The sequence below is a fragment of the Amaranthus tricolor genome, chromosome 4 (assembly GCF_026212465.1).
Source record: "Amaranthus tricolor cultivar Red isolate AtriRed21 chromosome 4, ASM2621246v1, whole genome shotgun sequence".
Lineage (NCBI taxonomy): Eukaryota > Viridiplantae > Streptophyta > Magnoliopsida > Caryophyllales > Amaranthaceae > Amaranthus > Amaranthus tricolor.
The window spans coordinates 15,608,433-15,620,863 of record NC_080050.1 but is presented as its reverse complement, the minus strand read 5'-3'; the positions used below and the strand labels follow the sequence as shown (position 1 = coordinate 15,620,863).

General features: G+C 30.9%; 2 protein-coding genes across 2 annotated transcripts in view; one reads left to right on the top strand and one right to left on the bottom strand.

The window, feature by feature from the left end:
* Nucleotides 1–6,367, top strand: part of LOC130811490 (protein NRT1/ PTR FAMILY 7.3-like) — a 14,982-nt gene extending 8,615 nt beyond the window's left edge. Inside the window, exons 3-5 of the mRNA XM_057677813.1 lie at nt 2,883–3,100; nt 4,665–5,227; nt 5,336–6,367. Of these exons, the coding sequence (XP_057533796.1) occupies nt 2,883–3,100; nt 4,665–5,227; nt 5,336–6,200 (1,646 nt within the window). The 3' untranslated portion in view covers nt 6,201–6,367. The remainder of the gene's footprint in view (nt 1–2,882; nt 3,101–4,664; nt 5,228–5,335) is intronic.
* Nucleotides 6,368–9,013: 2,646 nt separating this feature from the next.
* Nucleotides 9,014–12,061, bottom strand: LOC130810777 (RGG repeats nuclear RNA binding protein A-like). Its single transcript, XM_057676905.1, has 8 exons — nt 12,050–12,061; nt 11,933–11,983; nt 10,759–11,060; nt 10,599–10,664; nt 10,384–10,516; nt 10,021–10,094; nt 9,221–9,260; nt 9,014–9,100 (listed from the first exon to the last, which is right to left on the bottom strand). Exons 1-8 carry the CDS (start codon nt 12,059–12,061, stop codon nt 9,014–9,016), a joined length of 765 nt encoding a protein of 254 aa, XP_057532888.1.
* Between the last annotated feature and the right edge of the window lie 370 nt (nt 12,062–12,431).

Genomic DNA, 12,431 nt, shown 5'->3' with positions numbered 1-12,431 from the left:
GTGCATAATTATAAATTATGGAAAGTTAATATGAATAATCATTGTATTGAGACGAATCAAACAAGATCTTACTTGAGTATGTTTTAACTTATAAATTAATAATAAAATACAAATTAAGAGTAAGATAAATAACATTAAAAGGTAAATGGGACACTTGTGGTAAATGAATAACGTCAAATTAATCAACTATAAATTAATATATTTTTTGACTTTTAGAATGATACATTCTTTTAAATTCTCTTATTAGTTAATATTTCAAACATAGATAAAAAAAAAAAGAAGATAAATTTAGACTTTTCCATAATTTTGGTGGACCAAATTCACTAGTTCCAATGCTACACAATTTCATTAGGCTAATGTCAATAAATCGATTATACTTAGGTTGGGATTGAGAAGCGGGTCAAATGTCAATGTTATTACCAGTGTTAATATGATAAAATTAATTAAGTAATTGTTTTCAGTTGATTGTTGATAATAAATGTAATATAGAATTTTAAATATTTAAGAAAATATAAAGTATTGTTTTCAGTCATTTTATTTTAATTTATTATATTGTAGGAGGAATTAACTGAATCAAATTCACTTGTCTCTTTGTACTTATTGAATCAAGGTTTTTATTTTTTTTTTATATTTTCTTTCGGTGACCTGCTAAGTTCATAATAATCATGCTTTTGTATGCGAACGACAAGATTTGGCACCAACATCGAAGAGGATAAACTTTTTTCATATCCTTTGACCAAATAGAGGAATTATGTTATCAATTGGTACTTTTTCATCAATGGTTCAAACTATTTACTCACTTTATGTATTTTCAATTGACCATAAAATTTAAAAAAATTAAAATTTGTTAAATGTAAATCTAATTTAAAAGTTTTAGAAATGTAAATAATAAGTTTAGAGTATAATTTATAAAGTGAGTTAAAAGGATAAACCGTAAAATCTGAATTATGAAAAAAAAGAAGAGTCAAATGCATGAGTATGAAGTAGAAAAAATTTACGTGGGAGATTCTGAAAATTAAAGTGAATCTGAAGATAATCATTCCCTTATGCTATAATCCCGACAAACTATATTCTTTTTTACTCTTTATATATATATATATATGAACAATTAGGATCATAAAAATGCATATATATATATATATATATATATATATATATATATATATATATATATATATATATATATATATATATATATATTTGCATTTTTATGATCCTAATTGTTCATATAACTAAAGTTCAATTATTAACCAAATTAGAAACTTTGATATAAATTATTACCCACTTGACTACTTCCATCTTTACTGAGTATACTTAATATGTTCTTGCTCAATAAGCTGTAATATTAGACTTTCATATTAAATTCAATGATTTAATCTTAATAAGTTTGTAAACAATAACGTTTATTACGTAGTAGTTACTTACATATTTGTTTATTACGAACAATGTGTTATCATATTGAGCTAATTATTTTTTTGATTAATTATTGTTCAGGGTCAGATAAGGGGAGAACTATATCAATTAGATTTATTTACAAATTTTTATTTGTAAGAGACGTTACTTGTTTCAATTGGAACTAGACTTATTTTGAATTGATTAATGACTTGCAACTAAACTGAATAATAAAACGTTATCAAAATTACAACTTATCCAAGTAGCTTCCCAAAAATTATAACATAAAGAGTTAAAGACCAATTAATGAACTCGATTAACAATCTAATTTGAACCCAACTTTTAAACTCTATGTATAATTTGATTTAATTCATAATTTTATTTTACAATTTTCATTATATTTATGGTATTCTAAGATATTGAAAATATAATGCCTAAAAATGAAACCCGAATTTAACTCATAAACATAGGAGAAATAATTAAGTAGCACCTTTTTGGTTGGTCTCATGGACCCTATGTACCTTATTTAGTTGTCAATAGATCATCATAATTTCAACATGCGCTATATATAATTAATATCGATTATATATGCAAATTGTTTAGTCCATAATCATATTATTATGTTGTTTAGTGGTATGGGGACAATTTCACTTTGAATTCAATTAACTCATAATAATTATAATTAATGGACACTTCCATCCTGTTGATGGCTAATCTAGTACTTTTATACAATTTATTTTATTATCATGCGGAAGCCCTATACTCCCACTATTAACATGATTTAAAAGATAGACATTGAGATTTTGGGGTTTAACATTGAAAACAATTAATTGGTCAACATTAATTACTATGATAAAAATAAAGTTTTATTTAGGGAATTTTAATGGAAAATTATACAATTTACACATATCATGAAAAAGGGCTCTTATGAAACAACTCCTTTCTATTGAGATCTTAAGACATAATTATAATCACTTATATTTAGTATACTAATATCAAAATTATACAAATAATTTGTTAAAATAGTCTTAGAAAGCTAAGACGATAGAAATTTCCTCTTTAGTGTTCATTAAAAATTGTTTTTCAAATTAGTGTTCTTATAGGTAAAGATATCTACTAGTCTAAATTTTTTTATATGGAGACTCTATGCATCTAGCTTTTATTTTAAGGAATTGCACATTATTTTTACATTAAGTTTGTATACAGTCAACTCTTTTCTTATGTGAATATATACACATGAGCTCACTGGTGGTGGTTGGGGCATGCCCAAACCAACGACACGAACTCATGAGCGTTTGTTTATATGGGCGTATATCTATGTTTTAATACTTGAATAACAAAGAAAGAACTACTGAGAAGTGTCTTAGATAATATGTATTCCAGATTTTTTTTATTACTATTTCAAAGGCCACATTTAGCATTTATTTTTATTATCATTAATGTTTTATTATAATACATGGTATTAACAATTTAGAATTGTTAAAAAATAGGTAATGAAGTGTTAGCAACACTAGCATTTGTGGGAGTGGAAGTGAACTTAGTGTTGTTCTCAAAAACAGTATTAAGACAGACAAATGCAGAGGCAGCAAACACCTTCAGCATGTGGATGGGATCTGTTTATCTTTTTTCATTGATTGGTGCTTTTCTCAGTGATTCTTATTTGGGCAGATTTCTCACTTGCTTAATCTTTCAAGCTGTTCTTACCATTGTGAGTTTATTTATTTATTTATTTTTTGCTTTAATTTTTTAAATTCCTATGCTTATAAAGCAATTTTACTTCTGATACAGAGTATCATTTTGTTGATAAATTAATATTTTTATTATCAAAAATGGACCATTTACTTGCAGGTATATTAATACTCCCTCCATTCTTTTAAATTCTTCCACTTGTTTTTCACACATATTAAGAAAAAGAAAATCTTTGATTGTAGTGGGTATTATTTTAATTAAATAGTAGTGTGAAGTAATGATTATATTGAAAGTATGACAGAGAAAAATAATTATAAATAAAAGAAAAGGGGTACATTAAAAGAAAATAGGGTTTTAAGAGGTACAGTGAATAAAAACTTTCTAAAAATAGAAAGTATTCTAAAGTGAAAGAACTTATGAAACTATCCGTTATAGTAAGATGGAAGAACTTAAAAGAACGGAGAAAGTATTATATTTAAACTTTTATATTAGTGCATCGTGTAATTGTGATGCATATATATACGCATGCGTCCAGATAGTGTATAGCAAATTGATTGTATTAAGTATCTTTGTTTTCTACTTTGTAGTGCTTTTTAATAATACAATAATGGCTCTGTTTAAAAAATCGTTTTTGTTATGATACTGGGAAATAAAATTACGTTCCTTTACTTAATCATGTTTAGGTAAGTCATGTAATAGTGTTGTATACAATGGCTTTGAATCATCCATTTTTCTAAGAAAAAATCTAATTCATTACAATATAATTTGCTTTTAGTAGGATATATTTAGTGACATTTAATTTAAATGTTGCTATTTGAAATTTCTAATAGTATATATAGAGGATGTAGTGATATTTATTAGACCTTTTAGCAGCATAATAAAAAATCACACTTAAATTTTTTGCAATATAGGATCTAGTGACATTTCTCATGAATGCCACTATACAGTATAGTAACAAATACATATGCCAATAAAGACCAAGTAAAGTGTTGTTAAATCATTTTAGTAGAACTTAAAAAAAAACCAATAAATATGACACTAAAAATATAAATTAGTGATATTTTTTTAATGCCATTAAATTCAATGTCGCAAAAAATTAAATTTATTGTATTGATCTTTTATTTATTTTTCTCTTAAAGTACTATCTAGTTTAGGTAACTTGATATAGCCGATGTTTACAAGAAAACCAAAGAAATTTTATTAATTGCCACTTTTCTTGTTTGTATTAATTCTTAAATTTAATTAAAAATTTAAAAATAAAACTATATAAAAGAACAAAAAAAAAAAAAAAAATCAGCCCTATTCACCATCCCTCCCTACCAACTCTACCACCACTATCGTTCACCCCAAACCGTCATAACTTCACCTCGTACAATATTTATTAAGCCAAGCAATAAATAAGATATTCACAAAATGAATATGATCAAAGTAAGAATAAGAAGCTAATGAGACGAGTACTTGTTTTAGTGTGATCATATGCCAAAGTATGAACTATTAACAGATTAACATTGACATGGAAACAATTTATCACTTGACTAGAAGTTAGAAAACTTGAAGTTAAGTGGTGTTTACAATCTATGCAGGGTTTAATTGCAAGTTCTTTCACAACCCAACATTTCCTATTAAAACCTGGTGGTTGTGGAACACTAGAACAACAATGTGATCCTCACTCGAAATCCGAGACCGTTATATTCTTCATATCAATCTACTTAGTTGCCCTGGGTAATGGTGCATCTGAACCTGCACTTGCTACTTTCGGAGCAGATCAATTCGACGAACAAGATCCTGAAGAAAGTCGATCCAAAACCTCGTTTTTTAGCTACTTCTATGTAGCCTTAAACATGGGCTCTTTAATTGGAGAAACAATTTTGGTTTACATTCAAACTATGGGAGATTGGGTGCTTGGTTATTGGATTTCTACTGCTTGTGCAATTCTTGCTCTGATTTTTCTGTTTTGTGGAACCATGAGATATAGGCATTTTAAGCCTAGTGGTAATCCCATCTCTAGGTTCTTGCAAGTTATTATGGCTTCCTTTAGGAAAATGAACCTTGAGGTTCCTCAACATGGTCTAGGCCTTTATGAATTTCAAGGAAAAGATAGTGAGATTCATGGTGCTCGAAAATTACCCCACTCGAATGGCTTCAAGTAAGTAATGCTAACAAAATTTACATTAAAACGAATCAACTAAGATTTCAGTTGATTGTTTAACTAGTTTTAGTAAAAAGCGTCTTAACTATTGTTTCTACACAACAGATTTCTCGATAGAGCAGCAATCATCACACCACTTGACACAACCTTTGCATCGGAAAAGACATCCCCAACGAACCCATGGAGACTATGCACTGTCACTCAAGTCGAAGAAGTAAAATGCATCTTAAGACTATTACCCATATGGCTATGCACAATACTATCCTCAGTAGTTTTCATCCAAATGATGTCTCTATTTATCGAGCAAGGAGCCACAATGAACACCACCATAGGAGCTTTCCACTTCCCCCCGGCAAGTATGACAGCCTTCGACATAATAAGCACATCCGCCTTTATAATCTTGTATGACAAGCTGATAGTCCCGGTCTATGTAAAGCTCACAAAAAAGAAGCCAAAGCCTCCGAGCGAGTTACAAAGGATTGGTATCGGACTATCAATCGCAGTGGTAGCAATAATAATAGCGGGGTTACTAGAACAACAAAGGAGGAAATATGCTGTATTAAGTGGGGAAGATATAAGTCCATTAAGCATATTTTGGCAAACTCCACAGTATGTTCTTGTTGGTATAGCTGAGGCATTTGTGTATGTCGCGCAATGGGAGTTCTTCTCTTCACAAACACCAGATAGTCTAAAGAGTCTTGGTCTTGGATTATCGATGTCCTCTTCAGCCATGGGAAGTTACTTATGCAGCTTTATTTTGTCAGTTGTAATGCATTTCACAACCAAGAATGGAAGGCCTGGTTGGGTACCTCCCAATTTGAACGATGGGCATTTAGACCGGTTTTTCTTCCTCTCGGCTGCATTAACTACCCTAAATCTCGGGTTTTATGTGATTTGTGCAAGAAGGTATAAGTGTATCTCCATGAAGAAGCGAGAGGATGACAAAGAGATGCAACCTATTGAGCTGTAAGGTGGGTAGAATAGTAAGCTAAATATCGTTTGGTATTGAAATATATAAAAATTTATACTTCATAGAAACTCTCAAAACAAATGATGTACTTTTATTAAAAATGGATTGATTGGATCTGTTGAGCTTCATTGCAAAGAAATAGTACATGTTGAGTATCAAACACTTTGAACTATGAAGTTTTCAGATAAATATTATGAATATTGGAATCTTGCTTTCATAAACGACTCATCAAGGTTTTCAAGGAAAGCCATATATTTTGAACTTCCTCAACCACGCAACATTTATGTTTAAAAATAATAACGATTTGTTTGGTTATTGATATTAATTAATGGTAATGAAAATGATTTGCAATAGAAATTTTCCTCATATGTATTATTTATTTCCCAGGGTAAGGAAAGTTTTATCATAAAATGTTTTCTTGTTAACAACTATTTATTACCACCTAATACTATGTTTTCAAATAGTAATACATAAGAATAAATTTTATATAAACATATAAGATTGTTAAATAAGTGAATAAACATAATCATTAAATTTGTAAAGAGATATTTCTATCAAAATTATACTAATTTTCTATTACTATTATCAATATTCAGTATTAATTACTAAATAGGCCTAAATATAAAAAAACACCTTGTTTAATTATATGCAGTCTACCGCCCCCCGCCCCCCGCCCCCCCCCCCCCAAAACCCCATCAGTGAGAGCAAGTTAATGACAATCAATAATAAAATGTTATGATTTTTTAATTATACCAGTTGGGGGCCTGCGTGCTACGCACGCGTACCCCCAAGTTACACTGTTGAATTTGACAATAGTAGTTTGCATATGTTAAATTTTATGAAAAAATAACGATTGTGAGAATTAAAATAAGTTTTAAATTACTTATTAACTATTGTAATTTGATATGATATATCATGGAAAAAAGTATTTTTTTTTGTCAATTTATAGTTGTATTCTTCTCATTGGGAGAAAAAGGTATTTCTTGCCATTCTAACACTATTCAACTTCTTTAACTTTTCACCCACCATCATAGTTAAATGCATAAATTAAACTCAATAATTTGTTTCACTAACACACAAAGATAAAATTCAAACAACAAATGATTAAATAATTAATTAAAAGATAAACGCTCATGTGAAATACTTCACCAAGTACAAACGTCAAAAACCCACAAAAAATTAAAGCAATCCCATTAACAAATTTTGAGATCGGAACAAAATGATTGAACATTTTAGTTGAAACAATATGAATTTGAGAGAATTTAGATAATTCTTAAAAAAGCAGAGAAAAAGATGAGTATATGGAGAGATAAAACTTACATGGATTGTTCTTCATCATTAGCTTTTCATCATCAGATATAGGAAACCTCCAATTTACCCTGTTGAGTTTGACGTTAATAGTTTGCATAAATTAGATTTATGAAAAAATAACGATCGGGAAAAAATAAGCTTTAAAGTACTTATTAATTACTGTAATACGATATATCATGGGAAAAAAGTATTTTTTGTCAATTAATAATTGTATTCTCCTCAATATGGTAATTCTTCCATTTAGTTAAAACCCATTACTGAAATTGTATTACCTAATATAATTCATTCAATTCCTCTGTATGTTAATATCAAAATAACAAAGAAAAGAATTAAAAAATTCGTTCTTTGAAGCGGAGCTACTCAATGGAATTGAATTCCTCGATACACTAACACGAGATTTAATTTTTTTAATTTTTGTGTGTATGAAGGATACTTGGGCTGCAAGTGTATGTTGGGGTGTCGATACACTAACACGAGATATAATTTTAATTGTAATTAGTTGATGATAGTTGGTGTTGTTTAACGTGAGCACGTGGACAATTATTGTTGATGGGTTGCTTTGTTATTTGAAAGGGAAGTGGTTGATCAGTCTATGTTGTGTATACTCTTATTGTGATGTTGTATCGAGGCTTGATGTCGGGGGCATATCAATGCTTAACAAGAGCGGAAATGACTACCCTAATTATTTTTAGGAGCTAATGAAAAAAAACATGCAAGATTTTGAAGTGTGCAACAACATCAAAGTAAGGCATGGAAAATATATTGAAGGCTTTATAGGTTTAGCCATAGAGCGTAGCTAGGTTGTTCAAGAAACCAACCAATTCAAATGTAAATGTAAATGTTATAATACCAACGTAAATCTGATACTTATTCAATGATGTAAATTTTAAAAGCACAATAATAAAAATGTAAAAACTTTGATCTCAACAAATAAGGTCGATTATATGAATTAAAAAAATAACTTGAGAGCTTGTCGATAACAATGATTATACTTTATTCATCTTTATCAATCAACAGCTAAAAATATAAATTTCAATGATCATCTACTTATATTCTCCTCTTCTTCCATTAATTCTTATCTACTATCATATGCTACTATATATCCCAAATTTATTTGGCAAAAGATTGCCCCTTCCTTTCAAAATGGTGCCACAAAAGATCATCTCATGAACATCAAAAGTGTACTTGTTTTTGTGATTTATTGTTTTAAAAGATCTCAACAAAAGCACTTGAATTTCTCAACATTTATTATGTAAAATTTATATTCTAATGATGATTGTAAATCAAAATCTTACAAGAGAATGCAATTCCAACAAAAGATGTTTGAAAAAAATTACTTGTCATGGACACTCCCAACAAAAGATGTTTGAAAAAAATTACAAGAGAATACCTATGGAAACAATTTACACTTACTCAAGCCTAAACCATTCTATTTGTACTTGATAGCCACATCCATCAACAATTCCAATTGTATATTTGCAATGTCATTTTCGTGTTCATCTTTAGAAGTTTGATGTCTCTTCGCATGCACAGATCAAGAAAATTCTAGGAGTACTACTACTGTCAAAAAAAATCCCCATCAAATTAAGCTACAAAAAGCAACAGAAAGCGAACAATTCAATAGAAAGAAAAATCCTATCACAAAACATTGCTTGATTCTCAAACCTAATTGATGAGCTCATTGAAACAAATGAGTACTAATTACAAACCTTAGGCAAAGGCACCAATTGCAGCTTGAAATTTGTGACTCTTATTAATAGTAAGAATCATATCATCAACAATAACCATAGTACAAACATCCCAGACAAAACAGTTAGAAAATCTATCATTTTCCTAGCTATAAGCTATCAAATAAAACCCTATTATTATCACTTGCTTCACCCAGAACACAAGAATAATGCAAATGAAAATATTAAAATGTAAAAACGTTGTAAAGGGTAAACAATGCAAGGACAGGAATAATTGTTTAAAGCGTGATCAGAGTTTTTCCTTTTCAACTTAGCACCAAAGGATGCAGTAGTAACCCTAACAAACCCTCCTTAACTTCACTCGCACACTTGCTCACAGTAGTAGAAGCCTTCACTGTTCGCTGTGCATTATAATTTTATGCATCCTTGATAAAATCATGACGTGATTTCGCAACTGAATCAACAACTATCCCAATTGACACCTTCTGAGATTGACTACATCGTTGATTATTGCAACCAGAACTTGAATAACAACTCATCCTATCCCAACCTGCAAAATTACGAATTATATTTCTTTCTACAATCACCGATTACAAACCCTAAAACCAAAAAATGCGAGTAAATCAAAGAAGTAACTTCCATTGATTATGAAATCCAACATAAAATCAAACCGAAAAAGTCACGACTTAGGATTAACAATTACTTGAAATAATCCATTCATACAAAATAACAGATAATCGTTTGAATTCGACAAGAGAGAATAATTAGTAACTATGGCAGTACTAATTGAGATCACATATTCTTAAACCCGATTAACTAACATGAAGTGAAACCCAAGGCAGAAAAGAAAGGACAGCGGAAAAAGAAAGATATGGAAGTTAGAAAATAGAAGGCCCTGCAAAGAATATACGAGTACCACACATATTTCCTTAATGGAGGTTTCATTAGACGTATCAGAAATTGGCCATCATCACTGTGATTATCTCAGGACTTTGCAAAAGTAGCGTTAAAATGCAAATAGAAACACTTAAGCCCACTTTAAACAATATTAGTCCAGCACGTGAAAGGAATTCATCTGTGTGTGTGTTATGCACAGAACACTTACGCTACGAAATAGCTTCTCCATGCCTCAAGCATTATAATGCTTGCAAAACCTGGGATAACTAAAGAAAAAGTGAACACACCTTTTCTTCTGGCTCCCCTTTTTCAACCTCCTTTTTTGGGTTCTCCTTCTCAACATCAACTATTTCCTCTGCTCCTGCTTGCTTCTCAGCTGCTACAACTGCTTCATTTTCCACAACAGGTTCGTCAGTCACCCTAAAGAAGTCAAAAAGGTAAGGGCATGTAACAGAAAGATTATGCCAATTATTGGTATATCCAAAGAATATTTAAAACTCACTGAGTAATCTCATCAGTAGCAGTGACCCAATTTCCACGACCAGCACCATCACGTTTAAGTTCACGCCTACTCGATACGAAGAATCACATAATCATGATTAATAACTGAAATTGAAGGGAAACGAATAACATGAAATCAGTAAAGCTTAATTGTAAAAAACTCACCCCCGCCTAGTGCCACTACGGCGTTCATAAATCCTCCGAGGGCATTCCTCATCAGCAACTTCTCCACTACCAAAGCTTCAGTGTCTTCCTCCACTATAAACACCATGAGGACCACCATAACCTCCACGCCTCTCAGTTGGTCTGTCTCTTTCCTCCTTGTGTCCCATGGCAGCTCCATTGTCATTGACAAATGCATCATCATTGTTGTAAAGTCTCGATTAGCTCCACCCGGACCTCGCCCACGCCCATAGCCACAACCACCACGTCCACCTGCACCTCTTCCACCTTTTCTTGCCTCCTTTACTTACTCGTGACATAGACAAAATCACAAACGTCCACCTGCACCTCTTCTACCTTCTTTTCTTGCCTCCCTTACTTACTCACAACATAGAAAAAGTCACAAATCTCCTTGAATCAATGTGATACCGAACCTAACATACAAAGTCAAAGAAGAAAACCAATTATGTAAGAAAGACAAAAACTAATATTCTAAGCTTCGAAATATGGTGTAAAACAAAGTCAGAGTGTGTAAAAATAAGACAAAACCAGCAAGTCAAGGAAGAATCATGATTGTTTTTAAGCAATAATTTGATCAAAAGTGGGTGTAAGAGGAGATAAGATCATGATTGCTAATCATACATCTGAAGTTCTGTACTTTTATGGATTCCATCAGCTCATCACAAGTAAAATCATAATAATATATAACAGTGAAATTAAGCGAAAAATCATAATAAAATCATAATAATAATATATAACGGTGACTAAACCTATTCAAAATGCTCCATTGTTTTACAAATAAACATGTCAACCGGATTAATCAAGTAACACATCAATGAAACCGGACATTAAAAGATGTTAAAACATCAAGTATAAATAAGAACATAGCATCAAGTTATCTATATATATAAAGAAACTTGGCACAAAATACTTCCTAGGAGCGCGTATAAAAAATACATCACAAATTGTGGATAGAGAATGGTTATCTCAAGAATTCAGCCAATGTACTTAACATTGTTGACGTGCTGATTGACATCCGGATCATTCCATCTAGGCTGTAAGTAGTTATTAAATCATCAGCTAATATTATGATCTAAATGATGACTTCACCAATGAATGATCATCATCAGGCAATGAGCCCCAAGGGTGCCATTGATGTAAAGAATAACTTACAGTAAGACCAGTACGGATGTATTCAGCAGTATTGTCATCAAGTTTAGGAAGCTACCTCCCATCCTCATCAATCATAGAAGGCGTATCCACAAATTAGGACCCTATTTCTCCACGTACTTCATCTGGCATTTTTAACAACCTCCTCGTGTGTTTACTCATCATTGAGATATAGCATATATGTAAATAAAATAAAAATAACCAAATTGACACATAAAAACAATTTTCAGATCTAAAAATAAAATCTAATAAAATAACCTACAATTTCTCGGGTACTCCATGAGAATTGCTCATTGCTAAGTTCATCGCTAAGTTCCTTGGGTACTCCATGAGGATTACTGACAGGAGCAGTACTAACTGAAACTTTATTTTTTTCTAGCATCCCTTCAGCTTATCCTTGTCATTCTTTCTTGACTCTGCACTTGCTCCATCTCCCAATTCTTTCTTAGGTCGTCCACGCTTGCCCTTTTTCGGTTTTATTACTGATTTATTCCTTGTACCT

Coding starts and splice junctions, on each gene's coding strand:
- LOC130810777 (XM_057676905.1), bottom strand. Junction 10,665..10,758: donor GTGGCACTAGGCGGGGGTGA/GTTTTTTACAAT, acceptor CGTATCGAGTAG/GCGTGAACTTAAACGTGATG. Junction 9,261..10,020: donor TGCCTTGGGTTTCACTTCAT/GTTAGTTAATCG, acceptor ACTATTAATAAG/AGTCACAAATTTCAAGCTGC.